Raw genomic sequence first — 19,660 nt, 5'->3', positions numbered from 1 at the left:
AGCCAGATTGGAGGGGTTCATAGAGGTTGTTTGACTGGAGGTGGGTGTGAAGTTGGGCGGCGACGATGCGTTCCAGCGTTTTTGAGAGGAACGGCAGGTTGGAGATGGGGCGGTAGTTGGAGAGGTTGGCGGAGTCTAGGGTGGGTTTTTTGAGGATGGGGGTGATGGAGGCCAGTTTGTAGATGGAAGGAACATGGCCGAGGGATAAAGACTGGTTGAAGAGGGTGGTGAGATGGGGGATGAGAGCAGGGAGGCAGGCCTTGGTTAGAGTCGTTGGGAGGGGGTCGAGAGAGAAGGTGGTGGTTTTGGAAGCGGTGATGAGGTCTATGATATGAGAGGAGTTAACAGAGGAGAAGGTGGTGAGGGGAGGGAAGGGTGGGTGGTCAGGGAGAGGAGGGGGGGCAGGGGTGGGGGTGGTGATGGAGTTAATGGAGACGGCAGTCATGGAGCTGTTGATTTTGGAAATTTTGTCATTGAAGGCAAGGAGGAAAGAGTTGCAGAGGTCAGGGGAGGAGGGTGGAGTGATGTCCGGTGGCTGGAGCAGCTTGTTGACGGTGGAGAACAGGGTGCGAGGGCTCCGGTGGGAGCTGTTGATGAGGGTGGAGAGGTGGGCAGATTTGGCGGCTTGGAGAGCGTCACGGTAGGAGGAGATGTGTAATTTGAAAGCTTCGGCGTGGACGGTGAGGCGGGTTCTTTTGAGGAGTCGTTCGAGTTGGCGGCCAGTCTGCTTCATGGTGCGGAGTTCAGGGGTGTACCAGGGGGCGGGGTTGATGTATGAGACGGAGGAGGTTTTCCAGGGGGCTAGGGAGTCAAGGGAGTCGGAGAGGGTGGTGTTGAGCATGACAGCATAGTCGTCGGGGGAAGAGGGGGGGGAGTCAGGGGGGAAAGCAGAGGATATGAGCTGGGAGAGCGTGAGGGGGTTGACTGACTTGATATTGCGGTAGGTGATGGTGCGTTTTTTGGGGTTGTGGGGCGAGGGTAGGGGGGCGGAGAAAAGGATGCAGAGATGATCAGAGAGTGGGAAGGGGAGGGGGTGGGGCTTAGATATGGGTAGGAGAGAGGAACAGACTAAGTCCAGAGTGTGGCCTTTGGTATGGGTGGGGAAGTCAATATGTTGGGTGAGATGGAAGCAGTCCAGGAGAGAGAGGAAGTCGGATGTCAGTGGGGCGTTGGGGCAGTCAATGTGGATGTTGAAGTCACCAGTGAGTAGGAGGCGGGCAGAGAGAGAGAGGATGCGATGGTGAGGAGTTCAGACAATTCAGTGAGGAAAGAGGGGTGGGGCTTTGGGGGACGATAGATCAGGATAGCGGTGATAGAGTTGGGGAGGGAGAAGGCGAGGTATTCAAATGATGAGATGGATGGAAGGTTGAGGTTCAGTTCAGTGATGGATGTAGATTTTTTATGAATAACAGCAAGACCTCCCCCACGCCCGGAGAGGCGGGGTTTGGCAGTGTAAGTGTAGTTGGAGGGAGTGGCTTGGTTGAGAGCATAGAAGTCCAGGGGCTGTTGCCATGTTTCACAGAGGAGAAGCAGATCAATGTTATTGTCCAGTAGCAGTTCAGATATAACAGGTGATTTGTTGGCGAGGGAGCGGCAGTTCAGCAGTGCAAGGGAGATGGATGGGGGCACGGAGATGGATGGGGGCGCAGGGGTGGGGGGGCGGAGGTTGCTGAGGTTGGCAGTGCGGCAGGTGGGGGTGACAGGGGGGCGAAAACTAGTCCAGAGTGAGGGGATAGGTGAGCCGTCGTTGGAGTGTTGGTTATGGGAGAGACCAGAGCCCCTGTGGATGTAGCGGGGCCGGCAAAGGATCCCAGCTGAGCTAGCTGCAGAGGCAGCAGCAGCTGGGAGACGGTGGTTATGGTTGAGGAGGTGAAGGTCAGCAGCGGTGTAGGTGAGTAGGCGAGAAGTTGGTGGAGCGGTGGCCTGGAGGCGTGGGAGTGATAGTCCGAGGAGGAGATGGAACGTAGCAGCAGATGAGAGTAATCCAGTTAGAATGTTGGCGGTGGCTAGAGGCTGGTTAACTAGAAGCTGGTGGGCAGAGAGTTGTGAAAAAGCAGCAGTGGACCGGGTGTTGAAGCTGGTGGAGTGAGTGGCGTTGGTTGCCCCAGACCTTGTCTGCACGGCAGGGAGGCCCCGCGATACCATGACGGACCTCCGCAGGTGTTAAGCCAGCTGTTAGCTGGCGGCTAGGGCAGTAGATAGTCCAGGAGTGAGGGAGGAGATGAGCGATGGACGGTGCAGTAATGTCCGATGAAGTTAAGGAACAGGGATGTAGACAGAAGACAACACAGAGACGCGGGAACAAAACAAAACAATGGAAACGACTAACAAAACAAAGACATTGGGACAGAAGCGGCAGTCCACATACCAGACGCCGGCGTTGCTCTAGCCCAATCAAGACGCATTTGAGTCCAGTTTTGTGACCAGATCGCCCCCGTCTGTGGAGCGGGGAAAGCAGAGAAACGGGGCTGTACCTTGGTTGTATGGGGCTGCTTTTCTCCGGGTGGAGCCGGTGCCCCGCTCTCCGTGTCTGCTCCTGTGGCGGGCTGGGGCCACACCTTCGCCCAGGTACGGACCTCCAGGGCGGCGGGTGCGGGAGCGCGGAGCCGGTGTTCGGGCGTGGAAACGCCGGTGCAGCGGAGGAGAAGCGGCGCCGCTCGTGGCGGTGCGTGCCGCTCGTGATGGAGCCGGTGATCGGACACGGAAACGCCGGTTTGTGTGTGTGTCTACTAAATTAACCGATACTTAAAAACACATTTACACTCACAATATGAGATACAATTATATAAAACAAGTGCATCGGCCAGTGCTTTAAAAATCATTAAAAGGCATAAAATGATTTAATTTAAAAACTCTCTGTGTTTTGTTCCACAGAGAGTGAGGAAAGTGGTTTCCTGTTTCAGTGGGTCTGTAAGACAAAAATGTTGAGACCTGATCTGAAGTGCAACAAACTTGATATATAATCAATGGCATACAATTATTTCTGTATATTTTTTTCAATACCATATATATTAAAATGTATTATTGTGACAGGCTCAACATTATTTAACTTTGGCCTCAAAGGTTGCAAATCTTTGGTGTAGACATCATACAACAAAACTGCAATTATTTCAAATATATGGTGTGATAAAAGAGGAATATGCTGTGTGTTAAATGTATCCATTGCATTTTGAGACTATGACAGTAAAAGAAAAAGGAAAAAAACCCTCAACTGACAGTGCTAAAATATATTTCAGCGACATCAAACACAAAAAGGTGATATGAATACCTGTGTACCAATATGCTGCATGTAAACATTGGCAGTAAAGTTTAATATAGAACAGGTCTTCATCAGGTGAGCAGACAGCATGAGAATAGCGCAACAAAATCTTCAAAGCAAGATCCGACTGCAAGGCTGCCTCCTTTGTCTCGTCGCTGCCTTCATCTTTGGCCTCCACAGACTTCTCCCCGTCTCTCCACCAAACAGGCATCTCAATTGCTTTATAGAGTCGAATAATGACACGAAAGACGCTGACACAGAAGCCCGTATGCCTGAAGTGAGGCTAAAATACTGGGAATAATGAAATAGGACTTGAAGAAGACATTATTGTTTCAAATGAGATCACAGCAATGAAAACAATGGAATGGAAAAAAATATTGTACTCTTAATGTCAAGCAGCTATATTTCTAAAAGACACAACGACAAAAATGTATAAATTAGCTTTGTATAGCCACACAAAAAACATGTATTTGTAGGCCTGTCACAATAATTACTATTCCAACTTGTTCAATAAATGTTGGCTGGAACAATATTTATACAGGCTCAATATTTATCATATGTGGAGAATTTGTTGTTGTTTAGTACCGTAATACGATGATATTGTAGCTGCAGAGGGTCAAATAAGTAACTCATACAGAATAAGATACCTTTTTTATGATATTATATACATTTAGAAAAAGGTTTACAAGGGATTGACAAGATTCAAGATTATTGAGTCAGGAAGTACTTTCAATATTATTCGTTTATCGTGATATTTTCTGTAGCAATAAATCTGACTCCATCTTATCGTGACACGCCTAGTTATTCACATATTCAGACTGGAAGCCTTTTTATTTTAGGGGCGGGGGTGGCCATAGCTACTAGTTTAAACTCCAATCGCACCGTCTTCTCCTCCCTTAAGACCTTTAAATGAGATCGGCCTGAACCGGAGCCGAGAGAGAGCGCGGCATCCTCTCATCCCACCCACTTATGCAGAGAGGTCTTTAAAGTCATCACTAAAAAGGGCATTCTTCTCCTCATTGCATTAAGCTAAGTGTTTGTTTGTTTGTTTGTTTGTTTGTTTGTCGTTTTTTAAAGCAGTGAGATTGAGCGTGTTCTAGCTCGGTTACGCGTGTGTGAGCGCGTCTCCAATACAGAAATTACTTTGGATTGGATTAGCTGGAGAGAGACATTTATTCACCAATCAGGTCTGCCCCGCCCTCACTCGTATCGTGCAGCATTATCGATTCCAAACGGCTCCATTTCCTCTCGCCGTCCAAACGTATTATGTTCTCTGTCCGCACGACGCTCGCTTGGATTCTCTCAGCTTCCCTCTTTTTTTCAAGAAAATGTACCAAAGATTGTTACACTCTGCAGCAACACTCTTTTTATCTATATTTTTGGGATGAAGTGGACAGTTACTTAACTACCATTATAAGTATAGTGGCAAAAAATGCTCTCTATAAATACTCTACTCTATACTAATACTAGTAAATGTAGCATATACAAATGTACTGACAGAGTTTTGAAGTACCTGTTTTGAAAATGTACTTAACGAGTAAAATGTAAACGTTTTTCACAGAAATCAATTTTCCAAATGTAGTTGTCTTGATAAAAAAAAAGATTGTACCAATGTGTGTTCATCAGACGCAACTGAATCGATTTCAGATTAAAAAAACTAAAACTTGTATTTATATATTTTGTTGAAAGTCGAGGCCCAGGATTTGAACTCAAAAACTGGATGCCAAAAACCTCAAAAATATGTGAGAAAAAAAAAATTCTGCTTTTCCGTCTTGTTCAAAAATGTAGGGAAAGTACAGATACTTGCTCTCAGATGTAGTAAAGCAAAAAGTAAACATTCGTAAATTATGAAGTTAATTACAAATACCTAAAAATTATACTTACAGTACTTTACATTGCACTTTTCCATCAATCTGTTAGTTTGTTCGTACAATGTATTGTTGTAGTTGCAGAACAAATCCTTGATCATTTTTAAAGCCAAAACGGAGCTTAAATCTATGTATTCTTTGTGAGATTGTAGGGTTTTTAGTTGATAGAAAATGTGTTTCAAACCATAAATGAATAATCCGTATGAACCAAATCTAGAGTAGATACCTCTTCAGCATTTTATTACTGTCCACACGTCCTCGTCTAATGTTCCGCTGCAAATGACTTTGGATAAATCAATACTTCTTAATTCAATTTAGGAAGGAGTAACTTTTGACAAGGCCAAAAGAGGGAGTGTGTGCGCAGTATTGAAAATATGACTGCGACTAACGAATGGTGACAGAATGGGCTGGTTTAATCAAGATATTGAAGAAGAGAGTCGTTTTCCCATCTACCACTCTCATAAGTGTTACGTAGATGGATTAGTTTAGAAATGTTTGAAACGGGAAAAACGCTCTTTACTGTTGATACGTGCTGACAGTGTGAAACATACCTCCCTCAAATTAATTGTCCCCCATCATTGTATCTCTTTCATTTATTTTAAAGTCATTATTTACGTTTTTAAGTGTTTGTTTTGTCATTTTAACATATTTTTATTGTGTTACGCTGTGTACAAATTGTGCTATAAAAAATAAATCTGGAAAAGACAGCAAGGATTTTATTTTCTTTTTTTTTTCTTGCCGTTTATTTAATAGATCTTGACTTTTTTGAATTTTAACCACATAAAATACTGAAGATAGAACACAACACGGAGAGAGCGCAAAAACAAATCGACAAACAAACAAAAAACACAAGTAAATTAACATAACACGTCCAGCATAAAGGTCCCATTTAGTACAAAGTCTGTCAAAAAGATCCATTCTGAATATAATGTATCCCGTTTTTTGAATGTCAGTTATAATGTCAGTCCAGTCGGTTCAGTTGGTGTCATCCATTTCTTTGTTATGGCCTTCTTTCCTAACCTGTCTCATGGCATATTGATCTGTTTTTCACTCTGAATTGAGTTCTTCACATGAATCAATCTTGGAAGGCACTCGCCAAAAGCCGTCGGGACATAAACAAAAATACTTCATGCTGATTGGTCGAAGCGTCACGACAGCAGAAGAAGCAGAACAATCAAAATGTGTGTTAAATCCAGTGTTCACAAAAGCAGTCCTCTTTTTCATTCATAAAAACAAACTAATCCCTATTTTCCGGCCGAAGTACAGCACCGCCATTTTTGTTTTGCTTCAGGTAGTTTTGCTCAAACCACGATACATGCGTTCGCACATCCGGGAACTTGTGCAGTGGCAACCGAGTCCGCCATTTTGAAAGGGGCACAACCATGGTCACAACAGCGCGTCTACTACATAGGACAGAGAAATACTACTCCAGGAAATATGAGGCCAAAATGCCAAAAACCTGCGTTCTGTTAGGTCATTGTTCTGTAAGGTCATTGTTCTGTAAGGTCATTGTTCTGTTAGGACATTGTTCTGTTGTCAGACCAAGAAATGATAGCTTTGTCGTGTACCTTAGTTTGCCGTTATCATCTAAAGAATCAAAGTATTCATAGCTCATTATGTCGCAGAAAAGGATGCAGTCGTGTTGTTTTTTATATATCGCGTGCCCCTTTTAAAATGGCCGCTATGGGGAAGTCCCGGCTGCATGACGTCACCGCGAACACATGTATACTGCAGACAGTGTAGCTATTACTTTTTCATTTGACGCCGTAAAGCTGCTCAGAAGACCGGCAACATATTCAACAATGAAAGAAAATTATGAATGAACATTAACATTTTCTTTTGTGCGACATCCTCAGCACAGAACCGGGCATCATCCAAGCGCAAACGTTCCATTATTCATTCAACTCTAACTGATTTGTCCCTTTTTGAGACTCTCCTGATTGAAACGTGTCCGTGTGTTCGGTTGCAGGGCCTGTACCCCAGTCCCGAGGAGGGCTGGCAGATCTACAGCTCGGCGCAGGACGCAGATGGGAAGTGTATCTGCACCGTGTTGGCTCCGGCTCAGAACATGTGTAACAGAGACCCACGCAGCAGACAGCTCCGGCAGCTCATGGAGAAGGTGACAACTGCCCATCGCACCACGAGACACGACGCTCTCACATGCACTCACTTGAACCCTGCATGTCATTAACACTCGACTGCCTCGCAAACAGCAACAAATATTACTTGCAGAAGTCCAACGCTTGAATATGTGTTGTACTTTTGGCCAAAACTTGATAAATACTTGATAAATGTTAAGATAAGATAAGATAAGATATTCCTTTATTGTCCCACATGGGGAAATTTCATTGGTGCAACGCAGGTAGATACAGAGGTAGATACAGAAGAACAGATCACTTATAGGAAGTCTGAAAAACACTTTCAGTAGAAGATCTCCTATAAATAAATATAAAAACTCCCATAGACAAATAAATAAATACCATGGCATGTGATCCCGACAGTAATTGCACATGAACATGTGTCACGACAGCACATAGATTGCACATGCATTTCACAGTAATTGCACATATGACAGAATTGCACATCAGTATTAGGTTAGGTCAGTATTGCGACGGGATAACGTGGCGATCTCCGGGTAAGACGACAGTTCTCCGCAGTTTCATGAGTTCCTCCTTTGTGGAAACGCGGTACTTTGGTGATAAAGCCAAAAAGTCATCATGTATCGTACAGTGCAGTGACAGGTACAGTATTGAGATTGCGGTTATGTTTGTAATTTATATTTTAGTAATCCTAAAATCCTATTCAAAGATCACATTTTAATCACAACCAGGACAATTGACCGACAAACTAATAAACGAATGCCCAAAGTACAGGGTTAGCAGTTTTTATGCCGAATATGTTGTTGCTGTTGTTGGTGGTGGGAAAAAATGCTGATTCTATAATTGCGTTCATTTAAATTGTGTTTTGCAATTAATCTTAATCTACAATGCATTTATCTCTCAGAGCATTACAGAGGCTGACCAATAGGAGGAGCAGGGAAAAGTATGTCTGTTTGAGCATAAACAGAATGAATCAATCACTATCTGACAATAACACCAAAATAGCATATTATTATTAAAATAATAATACATTTCATATAGATATGTATATTCTCTCTCTCTCTCCCTCTCTCTCTCTCTCTCTCTCTCTCTCTCTCTCTCTCTCCCTCTCTCCTGATTCAAAAGGAAATACAGTTGCATGTATATTTGTAGTAATTGGAAACATGGAAACATAGTTTATCTTAATTAGAGCTAGCCTACTGTAATGTGTATGCTAATGTAATTTCCTCCCGTGCTCTGGTCTAACATGAATACACATAAAGCAAGCCAAGCCATACGAAAATAACAGATTATATTTCAAAACTAAAATGGAAAGTGTCTCTAATAAGGATTCAGAAAAAGGGTGAGCTTTGAGAGAAGGCTTGAATGTGAGGGCTATGGTAAATTAAAATCCAGCAGATCCTTCAGGACAGAGATAAATCAATGAGACGCTAAAATCCATAAAACAGATTTACTCCCTCAGTAATGTCTGTTTCACTTCCTTATTACGTCGTGCCACACCAAAAACACATTTATCCAGTTTAGAAATCTCGTATTTGAGTATCAGACTTAAGGGCATGGGATCAGCACTTGGCAGGAGGAAGCCAACTTTTCTATTTTACCCTGTTTTTGTAACGTCAAACACAGCAGACAGTAGACAAAAGTATGTTTTTTCAACCGCATTTGAATTCACGATTCTGGTTAAAACACCAGCACGGATCAGCTCACTTGATTATTATTGAACGAGGATACTTTTAGTCGCAAAAACATTCAAAAGTTTGCAACGGTAAAGATAACCCTTCTAAAAGCTTAATGCAATAATGCTGAAACATTACTGCCCTTTTACTTTTATAAGTGGATGGCAAAATTGTTGGGGCGAAGTTGTGATCTTTTTGCATTCATTATTCCTTCTATTAGCGTCTCTTGCTCTCTAAAACCGCCCATAAGATGCAGAGCAAGTGCTTCCATTTAGTCCGGTCTAATGAGAACTCCTGTGGTCAGCTACTTGAGTCACGCTCAAGTGAATGTGCGATGCCGTCTCTGTCGGGACAACCTCAAATGAACCCACTGTAATAAGGCTTAAAGCGCTGGAAAAGACTGATGCTCTACCTCGGAAACAGAGAGCCAAGGGTATGCTAACAATGACAAAGCCACAATGTTCAAAGAATGTAAACTAGCCACCGCTGAGAGCTTTCTGCACAGACAAATAAAATGCGACCGAGCAGCGCCTGAAGGACAAAAGTGCGCCGCTTCAGCCAAATTAGAAAGAGTGCTCTATCTTTTAACCTGTGAGAGACTACAAAATGGGGAAAAAAAGAGCTGCCACAGGTTAGGCATCCGTTGGTTTCTTATTTGTAATCTAATTGTTAAGGAGATTGTATGACAGAGAGATCATCCCAGCAGATTCACAAGGTGTAAAAAATCATACATTGAATAGAAACTGTTTCATTTGGAGCTTGGCACTTTTCCCTTCTGTTCATTTTTCGGTAATTTTATCAGTTGATGGAAATATCCTCACATTTAGTCATTGTTTAAGCCCTCATTGATCCCATTTGGTTTAGATTTGTTTTGGGAAATAGTGGAAATATCAGAGAGCTCAGCTGACAAAGGCACATTAACCCAGGCACAAGGGAAGGAACAACTACTAGACCACAGTATGAATGAATGAGGGTCTGTTTGATGGGGCATTTACCCCTGAACTAGTTAGGAATGAGTGAAGGCCTGACATTCAGTGGATGCTGTATCATCATAAATGCAAGCTTGATCAGGCCTGAGTGCTAGTTTTTAGGTCCTGGTTTGGTCCAGTTTTGAGCCCAGTTTAGTCCTGATGTAAAACAAATTAGGTCCTGTTGTTGTCCTGATTTTTAAATTATTTTTTTCTCTGATCTAGAATGGGTTTAGTTCCAGGGATGTCACTATCACATTTTAGTGTTAGGATTATTGTGAGAAAAAACATCAAGATTCAACTATTATTCATGATTACTGAGAACATGACCAAACAAGAGACATTTTCCATTGTCTTTGTATTCCTCAAGTTTGTGACCAGTTTTATGAAATGTAACTTTTTGAATGACAAAATCAAGTAAATGTGACAAAAACAGCCAAATATACAAAGTACTATAAATTATTGTGACTTGAATTATCACAATTAACGAATAATCTTGACAATCCTCGTTCCTATTTTGCTGTGATCCTTGAGGTTCATGCTATTGCAAACATACCCTTAGAATGCATTTAGTTTACCACAGTATTTACTCCAGATTTGTGCTTTCATATGATAATTCGGAGAACGTTCAATGCCTGAATGGGGTTTTGTGTTTGTTGAATGCCTCTGGTTACATACACCCTCACTTCCAACAACACCTATCGGCTGGTCGTGCCATACGACTTAATACTTGAAGCAAAATGTTTACAGAGATCAAACGTTCCCTGGTCGGCGTCTGCGTCGTGGGAGACGAGTCGGGAGGAGGAACAGTAGGCTGAACGCAAAGTAACTGAGGGGGCCGTCAGAGCGCTCACAGGCAAATGGTGCGAAACGAACTTCATGCCAAACCATGACCTCAGAAACATGCCACTTGCTCGTCGTGTTTTTGTTCAGTTCCAATCAAGAACGTTTCTCAAATACAAATTTTATTTTGAATGAACTGGGGACGCGGCTCATCCCTTTAAACGGGCAGACGGTCAAACCCAAACCTATAAGACCACCTGCCCTATGTGGTGTGTCTCTGTCAGGAGGAACTTGGTGCAGGCGATGAGGGGGCGGAAGGAACAGTAGGCCTGTTACGCAGCAACAGAGTGGGCTGTGGAGCAATGAGCAAGCAACATACTTACCAAAAATTAACAGCGGAATAAATATTTACTTAAGGGCAAAGTGAGCTCTCTCGCATCCCAACATACTTCATAAAACTGACTTCATTTGCATGTTGTAAATATTAACTTGGGCATAATTACTGTCCAACTGTCACCGCCCTGGAGGAAACTAAATGTTGAGCGGTTTCAAGTCAGATTTGAATAAAGTAGTTCTTGTTCTCTTGTTCTCTATGCTTTCATTCCATAGATATTCGATACCTGTGGTGAAATAGGGATATGATTGGTTACTCGACAAAAGCGTTGAAACAAAAGTACTTAGTCTTTTAATTCTTCTATATTAATTGGCCTATAACTCAACCGAAGTTACCCATATTCAATTAATTGTTAAGGAGCAGAGTCCATACATTATACAGTATTTGTGAATCTGTTTGTAGGGTTTGACGAAGCAAAACACGATTTTGTGCTCTCGTATTTTTGTGTATTTGATCACTGGTGTGCAAACCTAACCACTGTGACAGAGTGTTTGAGGTGTATCTACAATGGTTAAAACAATGATTTTTAGCTCCCTCTCCATTACTGTGTGTCGAACAGGTCCAAAACATCAGCCAGTCAATGGAGGTGCTGGATCTACGGACATACAGAGACCTCCAGTATGTAAGGAACACCGAGAGTCTGATGAAAGTAGTGGACGGGAAGCTGAAGGTGGCCTCTGATAACCCGCGCAGCCTCAATCCTAAGGGCTTTCAGGTAATTGGCTGCCTGTCACCTCCAGCACAGTGCCGTGTGTACAAATGTGTGTGTTATTGGTTAGCAGTGAATGTACGCGGCGCTTCATTGTGAGTGCACGCGCAAACTCTGGCAGATGGATCGCAATCTCCTTTCCTCCTCATAGACAATAAAACTCTGGACGACTCTCGGCAGACTCCTGCATAAGCACTGCTACATTTCAATTCAATTCTAACTCTTTCTGAGTCATTGAGCCAGAAACAGCAGAAATTTTAACAAATTCACACGTTACTGAATTATTAAACAGCTGGTCTTTACATCCTGTCTTCTCTCTTGGACTTAACATTGTGTTGTTCAGCGCTGCATAAAAGCGTTCAGTGCATTTACTTCTTATCTTTCTACAAGCTCAGGCTCCACTGCCATTATCAGTGTGGCTTTTTGTCTCCTTGTCAGGGACTGTCCAGCACTCAGCATACATCTCTTATAGATATTAGATTGCACATTAAACAGTTTGATTAAAAGGGCTGTGATAAATGGTGAAAGTTCTTCATTGCTGGCACTTCGGCACAGATATGACTGACTGTGACTTGCTTCTGTATATTACATCAAAGTAATTCTATTGCCTGTAAACGCAATAAAGGTGCTTATGAACTTAGTGAATGCATCTGTCTTAGCTGTCTAAATTATGCATATTGTATTACTTATAGTTTGAATGCAAATCTCTGCGATCCAATAAGACTCCATATTAAAGGCGTCTACTTTTACAATAGTGGGACTGGACCAGCGCAGGTTGGCTGATGAATGCACGGAGCTCAAAGTTGCCGATGGCGGCGCATGGGAGATTAACGAGACCAAATTTTTGTGGCTTGAAAAGGGGAAAATGAGATTTATGATGCGGGGCCATAAGGCTGAGAGCAGCTCCATCACCAGATTTACGATAAACCCTAACAAGGAGGAAACCGCCCCCGCTGTGGCCGGCACGCTTTATTGATACACCTATTTTCCCAGTGAGCCATGTGTCTTCTAAGCAGACCCTGGGCGCCATTGCCTGCACTGAACTTTAGAATGAAGTGGCCTTTTCTCTTTTATCCATAAGATGATGGAGTCATGGTGTTCACTTTGAGCATATCGAACTAACAAACCTTTGCAAACAAAATTCACTATAATCTTGGGACTGCAAAATGCACCGAAACAGTCAATAAAACAAGTTATACGATCAAAGTGGACTCCTGGGTTTAAGAGTCGAGAAGAGTTTTAAAAAAAGAGAAAGTTATTAAGAAAGTAAATGTTGTCTTCTTCATATGCAGACCTGCTGTTGACCTTTACATTTTGTGTCCTCTAGGAGTTGAAAGACAAGGTGACTCAAGTGCTCCCACTGCTGCCCGTGTTGGAACAGTACAAAACCGATGCCAAAATGATCCTGAAACTCAGAGAAGAAGTGAGGAATTTGTCTCTGGTGCTGATGGCCATCCAGGAAGAGATGGGCGCCTACGATTATGAAGAACTGCAGCACAGAGTTCTGCTGTTGGAAACCAGGCTGCACTCATGCATGCAGAAGCTAGGTACGGTGTGCTGCTGTCATAACCATTCAGGACCATTTCTCTCTGAGCACTAAGCCACCCGGACTAGTTCCTCTTACGGAAATGAAAATATAAGCCACACATTCTCCACACATGCGGTGCATGTGTGAATGAAGTCAGAGCCAATCTTCCTGATATATGTAGGAGGACGTGTGCCAAAAGCTATTTCTGCTTAAGTGTAAATAGACAGATATATACTTTGATAGGGAGTTTTAATAAAGCTGAGAGTCTTGAGGAAAGTAAGTGAACTTTCCGGTCAGACTGAAAGCATGTAGGAAGCTACTGTTGGAATATTCCAGTATTATTGCCCATCAAATATGTAATACTTCAACTCAAGGTCAAGGTCCAGTACACAGAATGCTACACAGAAAGTTAAGTTAAGTGTACAATGTTTTGTCTTGCGTGTGGATATATGACAAATCGTTGGCAGTCTGTGGGCACGTAATCGATAAATGAAATGTCACCGTTGTTGCGCTTGACCTGCAGGTTGCGGGAAGCTCACCGGAGTCAGTAATCCCATCACGGTGCGAGCGTCGGGGTCAAGGTTTGGCTCCTGGATGACGGACACCATGATCCCCAGCTCAGACAACAGAGTAAGTCTTGTGCCAGTTTCAACCATTTTTACACATTTTTGTTGGCACCACGTCTCACAACAAAATAGTCATTGCGCAGAGCAGTCCAACTCCGCCATCTACTCAGGTGAAAAACGTCCTCATTGCACGGCTGTCATGTTGCTTATGATGCAGACGGAGTGCCGTGCCTGACTGAAGCCTCCTGCACAGGCAGCAGCAGATTTGAGGTGGGAATGCAAAACTGAGTCAATGATGGATGGAACCCGTTTTGCTCGCTCATCCCCGTCTCCCTCTGCCACCGCCCATCCACTCTGATTAATCACTTTATTATCAAACAGGCAAATGAAGAGCTGTTGGGCTAAAGTTCTCTAAATCACTGAAGTAATTACCAAGAAGTGTGCTGAGAGATGGTCCACAGGCACATGATTTAGTGGAGGGTCCTCCTGATTAAAGATGACATATGGTTTTTCACAGACGAGGAATTTATAGAGACGTTGAGCCAAGTTCAACGGAGACGGAAATGAGACTTAAGTGTGAATAAACAAGGACAAAACAAGGATTAAACGTGGAGCACATCAAAGTAATACGACAACAAAGCCAGAACCAAACCACAAGTACAACTGAATCAGGACAAACATGAGCTAAACCAAGACTATGCCAGGATTAAACCAGGTCCGTGTACTGGGACCACTAAAGATGTTTACAGCTAATTCAGCAGTTAACATTGTACAACATGAGGACCAAATCAGATCAAAACCAACTGTACAACAACTGTACACTCTGCTCGAGGCTTGTTCGACAAGTCAAATTTTTTATGATGATTAATTTGCAATATTATGCAGCACTAGAAAAAATAATTCTAAATCATACACAATAAACACTACATGACAGAAAAGGTCATATAAAACTATTGATTGAATGCCTTGATATTTATGCCTTAATTTAGGCTTGTGACATCAATCAATTATAGCATTTATCCCATGATGCATCAGCAAAGTTGTTATCATCAACGACACAAATCATGATTTAATTATATTTGGGGAAACATTAAATCCTTGAGGATGCTAAGAAGCATAAGAAAACCACTTTGTCTCAATGTCCTCCAAATGGAGCTTGGCCAAATTCCCACTACAGAGTTCAGCACAGGGGACTCATTTGTGAGCCAGAGGAGAAACAATGCCTAATGCCTCATAATCTCCCCCGTCTTTGCACTATATTTCACACACTTCAGGGCAGCTCTTACAGTGTGAAAACGCCTAGAGTGGAATATCTGTAAAAAAAAAGCGTATTCCTAAACATTTGGGACGGTGTGAAAAATAGACAGTATGTTGTCCAAAACAAGACAAAGCGATTCTATTACAACAAATAAAGTGTTTTTACAATAAAAACATGCGCACATGCCACCCAACCACCCTAACTCCATAACCACCTGAGCCACACAACCAAACATCATGTAAACAGAAGCACACGCACGTATACGCTAAAATACATGCGACTGAGTACAGATGAACCAGCTGAGGATGCACCATCAGAGGAGCGGCAGTCTGCACCAGGAGGAGAGTCGCCTGCAGCTACAGGACACAGACACAGGGCCCAGAGGAGAACCCCCCCAAAAATGATCTCAAGTCTAATAGTGTCTCTAGTATGTGACCAACTTTAGAAAATCAAACTTTCTGAATGAAAAGGTAATATGTTAACATAAATAACCACATATAAAAGCTTTTTACATTCAAGTTTATTGCTTTACAGTATTGTTTGAACTGAAATAACATCTCTACTTTAAATGTTTTATGATTTAATGTGAATTAAATAAAATACGGCATAATTTACACACCGCCTTAATTTTTTTACACTTGTATTTGTCGACGTGGCAAAACGGATAAGTGGAAATATTAGTTCAATGTGAATTAGGCTTCAGTAATGCCCTGCTTGATATGTTAAGCACAAAATAAATATCTTTGCCAAGTGCGGTTTAATTGAATCAATCGGAGCTGAACTGTGCCTGAGCGTTGCACTGAGGGAAATGCAGGAGGAGCGAGGCCTATGTCAGAGGAGCAATCCGCTGAGAGTGCTTGAGGAAAAAGATAGAGCTGCTAAATGGATTGATTTTCTGTAACTGTGGACTGTAAAGGCCAGAGAGCACAGGCGGTGGTTGACTGCAAAGCTCATGCAATGTCTTCACTCCCACATTCGGCTGAGATCAATAGTGCTGCACACACGGAGAGGCATTTGGCACAGCTCAATGGCACACACTGTAGCATACACAATCTGCTTTCTGCTGCAGGCATTGCTCGCGGCGAAATAACACTATCACTATCGTCACGAGCGTAGTCCAGCTGTGGTCGATCACAAAGGCTGAACTATTGTTGGGATGTTTTGTTACTTCAATTTGAACTTTGCTCTGCTAAAACCTGATATTAATTGACACTTAACAAAATCAAACGTGTAAAGCCAAAAGTGTAGTGTATAGATACAGTAGTATGATAGTGTCTAGTTCATTTGGACATTTAAAGTTTGTTTTTTAGCTCTGTTAGAACTTTGTACTTTGTTTGTGTAAATTGTTTTTTAGAGATGATGAAAGATTGCAGCGCATATAGATTATTTCGGAGTGCAACAAGTTAATCAATTCACCTCAACTAATTGTTTATTGAAGTAATAATCAACAAATGTTATTTCAATATTTAAAAATCTAGAAAATCATTATCTGGACTATAGAGACAGTTCAAAACATGCTATGAGCTGAAATAAGTTTTATGACTCAGACAAAGCAATTACATGTTGTGTTTTTGCCCAAAAACCTAGTTAATCTGTAATTATCCTCCATTTTGTTCTCAAGTGGCATCACTTTGGCTGCATCTCGGTCAAATTTAGTAAAATCTCATATTTGTTGGCATTTTGTCTTAAACAAGGGGTTCCCAAAGTTTTCAGGCCGAGACCCCCCAAAATAAGTACAACCAACTCGGGACCCCACAGTGAAATGAAATGGACGTCTAATAATTCCAAGTTGTAAATTATACTTTTTTGTATAAATTTGAGTAATTTATTATGTTATCTGACACAATTTCACTGAAACATACTGTTTCAGTTTTTTAAAAATGGACAGTGTCCCCCAGAGTCCCACATTCATAACCATTGTTCTAAGCTACTAGATTCTGGCAAATATTCCACCATTGGCCAAAACCGCAACTTTTATACCAATTAGAACCCCTCTTTATATAAATGCATTCTTTGTACCCTCCATCATATAGCTGTCTCAATCGCCTCTCAAAAACCTTTATCCCTCTGAGAAAATAATCACAATTCATCCAGGGCGCCATTGTTTGTGTACCTTACTTCAGTTATTTATGTGTTTAATTTGATGATTGTATTGTTTCTGCAGGTCTGGTATATGGACGGCTACTTCAAAGGGCGCCGCGTGCTGGAGTACCGCACCATGAACGACTTTATAAAGGGGCAAAATTTCGTGCAGCATCTCTTGCCGCACCCCTGGGCCGGCACTGGTCATGTGGTCTTCAACGGCTCCCTGTACTACAACAAATACCAGAGCAACATCATCATCAAATACCACTTTCGCTCCCGCAGCGTGCTGATCCAGAGAAGTCTTAGCGGCGCTGGCTACAACAACACTTTTCCGTACTCGTGGGGCGGCTCTTCAGACATCGATCTAATGGCGGATGAGAACGGACTATGGGCTGTGTACACAACGATCCCAAACGCGGGGAACATCATCATCAGCCGCATGGAGCCCCAAAGTCTGGAGGTTCTGCAGACGTGGGACACCGGTTTCCCCAAAAGAAGTGCCGGAGAGTCGTTCATGATTTGCGGCACGCTTTATGTCACCAACTCCCATCTTGCCGGGGCCAAAATCTACTTTGCCTATTACACCAACACGTCCACTTACGAGTACACGGATATCCCCTTTCACAATCAGTATTCACACATTTCTATGATGGACTACAATCCCAGAGAGCGAGTGTTGTACACTTGGAATAACGGACATCAAGTGCTCTACAACGTTACACTGTTCCAAGTTATCAAGACTTCTGGGGACTGAGGCGAACACCAAATTACTTATACAAATACTGTGATCATTGTTCGGGCGGGACTCAATGATTGGAGTGTAAAGTCTATGGGGTAGGTGTGTGGGGACATATTCTCGGATTTTTATAAAACTGGATAGAGTGTTATTATCATCCGCAATCTGATACGATCAAAGACATGGACTGTTTTTGCTTTACTTTCTGTGATGAGTCCGCATGGTTCTTCTTTTTATCTGTGGTGAGAAAATAAATATCAGTCTTTACCATATATTCTTGGTATTTCTTTGTTTGCGTTTCGGTTGGACCCCCGCTGTGGTTTTGGTAGTACAAAATCACTGCCTGGAGAAGTCTTAAAATGTGGTTTATACTGAAAACGTGTAAAAACTTCCAAAATGGGCTTATTAAAGACACATGAAACACGTGAAATGTTTTTTATTGTGACTTTTCTTACCTCCTTAGAAATGCTAACCGGAAAAAAGTCATACAAATTGTCATCTCTGTTTGCTTTGTTGTGGATACTGAAAACTGGTAAGACTTTCCATCACGGGAAGCATTTAATATCGACAATCTGGGAAGACTAGCAAAACAGTTTCTACACTGACAAAGTATTGATCAAGTTTGTTTTACGAGCCTGAAACAATATTGTTATAATAAATTTGGACCTGATCGAAACTACAGGACATATTTATTGGATGCTACGACATTCTAGTTTTGTGGAAAATGTAACAAATGAATCCTAAATACTTTTTGTAGGGACGTAGTCGACATTCTTGGTTGACTAAAGACATGTGTATTGATAAATTGAGTGAAAGAACAAGAAGAAAGGAAGAAACATGGCACTGGAAAAACCTCTCAAAATTAGAAGGATTTTGAGCTAAAACTACTAAGTGAACAGAGAAGTACTTGTGAACAGCATGAAATAAAGCATTTAGTCAACCAAGCATTGATCGATTAATGAACTACATATGGTCATTTTGTTCAAGACTTTTCAAAAATATATATAATAAACTCTTTCAAGCTAAATCTACATTTCACATTCTCATTTAGATACCTCAGTACATACAGTGAACTGAAAAGTCAATGGTAAACTTATAGTTGGAGCTGATTTGTGCAACATAAATATTGTTTTGCACAGCACATGGATTAATTAAAATCAAATATGCAACTCAAATGGCCCTGTGAAAGCTTTTGTCCATCTTAAGGCTTTTCAAACTAAACATATCTAGCCAGACATTACATAAAAACAGAGTAAAACAACAAAAGAAAATGATGTATCATATTATTAATACTTGTACACGGCTTTCATACGTTGTTGAACTTAATCTTATTCAAGAACATTGTGTTAAAAGAACAAGAAAAAAGGAAGAAAAAACAATACATTTATCATCTATCCAATTACCTTGTGCAATCACTTTCTATTGCTCCTTTTTACAGTATATTAGAAATAAACGATGACCTTTATGGAGGTGATATTTAGAGTCTTTACATTTCTTTTACAAGGCTAGAGAGGAGCAGCCATCCTAGATACAGATGATATAAAATTAAAAAGGAAGCTGCAATTTTACGGTGTGTCTGTAACCATGCCAATCCTTTTCAAATGTGATGACCTTTCTATCAATAAAGTGGAGCGCTGAAGAGCTCAGACCCAGCTGCGGATGACATTTAACACACAATACAGTAATGCATGTTGAGGGGCGAGCTAAATGTGGGATATGAGCGTCTAAGTG

General features: G+C 41.9%; 1 protein-coding gene across 2 annotated transcripts in view; it reads left to right on the top strand.

The window, feature by feature from the left end:
- The window catches only part of olfm2a (olfactomedin 2a), a 56,425-nt gene extending 38,078 nt beyond the window's left edge, over positions 1–18,347 (top strand). Inside the window, exons 2-6 of one of the 2 annotated variants that reach the window (XM_072443131.1) lie at positions 7,097–7,246; positions 11,607–11,762; positions 13,084–13,303; positions 13,808–13,914; positions 17,273–18,347. In XM_072443131.1, the coding sequence (XP_072299232.1) occupies positions 7,097–7,246; positions 11,607–11,762; positions 13,084–13,303; positions 13,808–13,914; positions 17,273–17,947 (1,308 nt within the window). In that variant the 3' untranslated portion in view covers positions 17,948–18,347. The remainder of the gene's footprint in view (positions 1–7,096; positions 7,247–11,606; positions 11,763–13,083; positions 13,304–13,807; positions 13,915–17,272) is intronic. The other variant, XM_072443132.1, reaches the window with a different exon arrangement.
- Positions 18,348–19,660: the final 1,313 nt, after the last annotated feature.

Source organism: Eucyclogobius newberryi, unplaced genomic scaffold (genome assembly GCF_026437365.1).
Source record: "Eucyclogobius newberryi isolate DKJ021-1_F unplaced genomic scaffold, fEucNew1.0.hap1 SCAF_13, whole genome shotgun sequence".
Taxonomy (NCBI): domain Eukaryota; kingdom Metazoa; phylum Chordata; class Actinopteri; order Gobiiformes; family Gobiidae; genus Eucyclogobius; species Eucyclogobius newberryi.
This window is presented reverse-complemented; position numbering and strand designations above follow the sequence as displayed.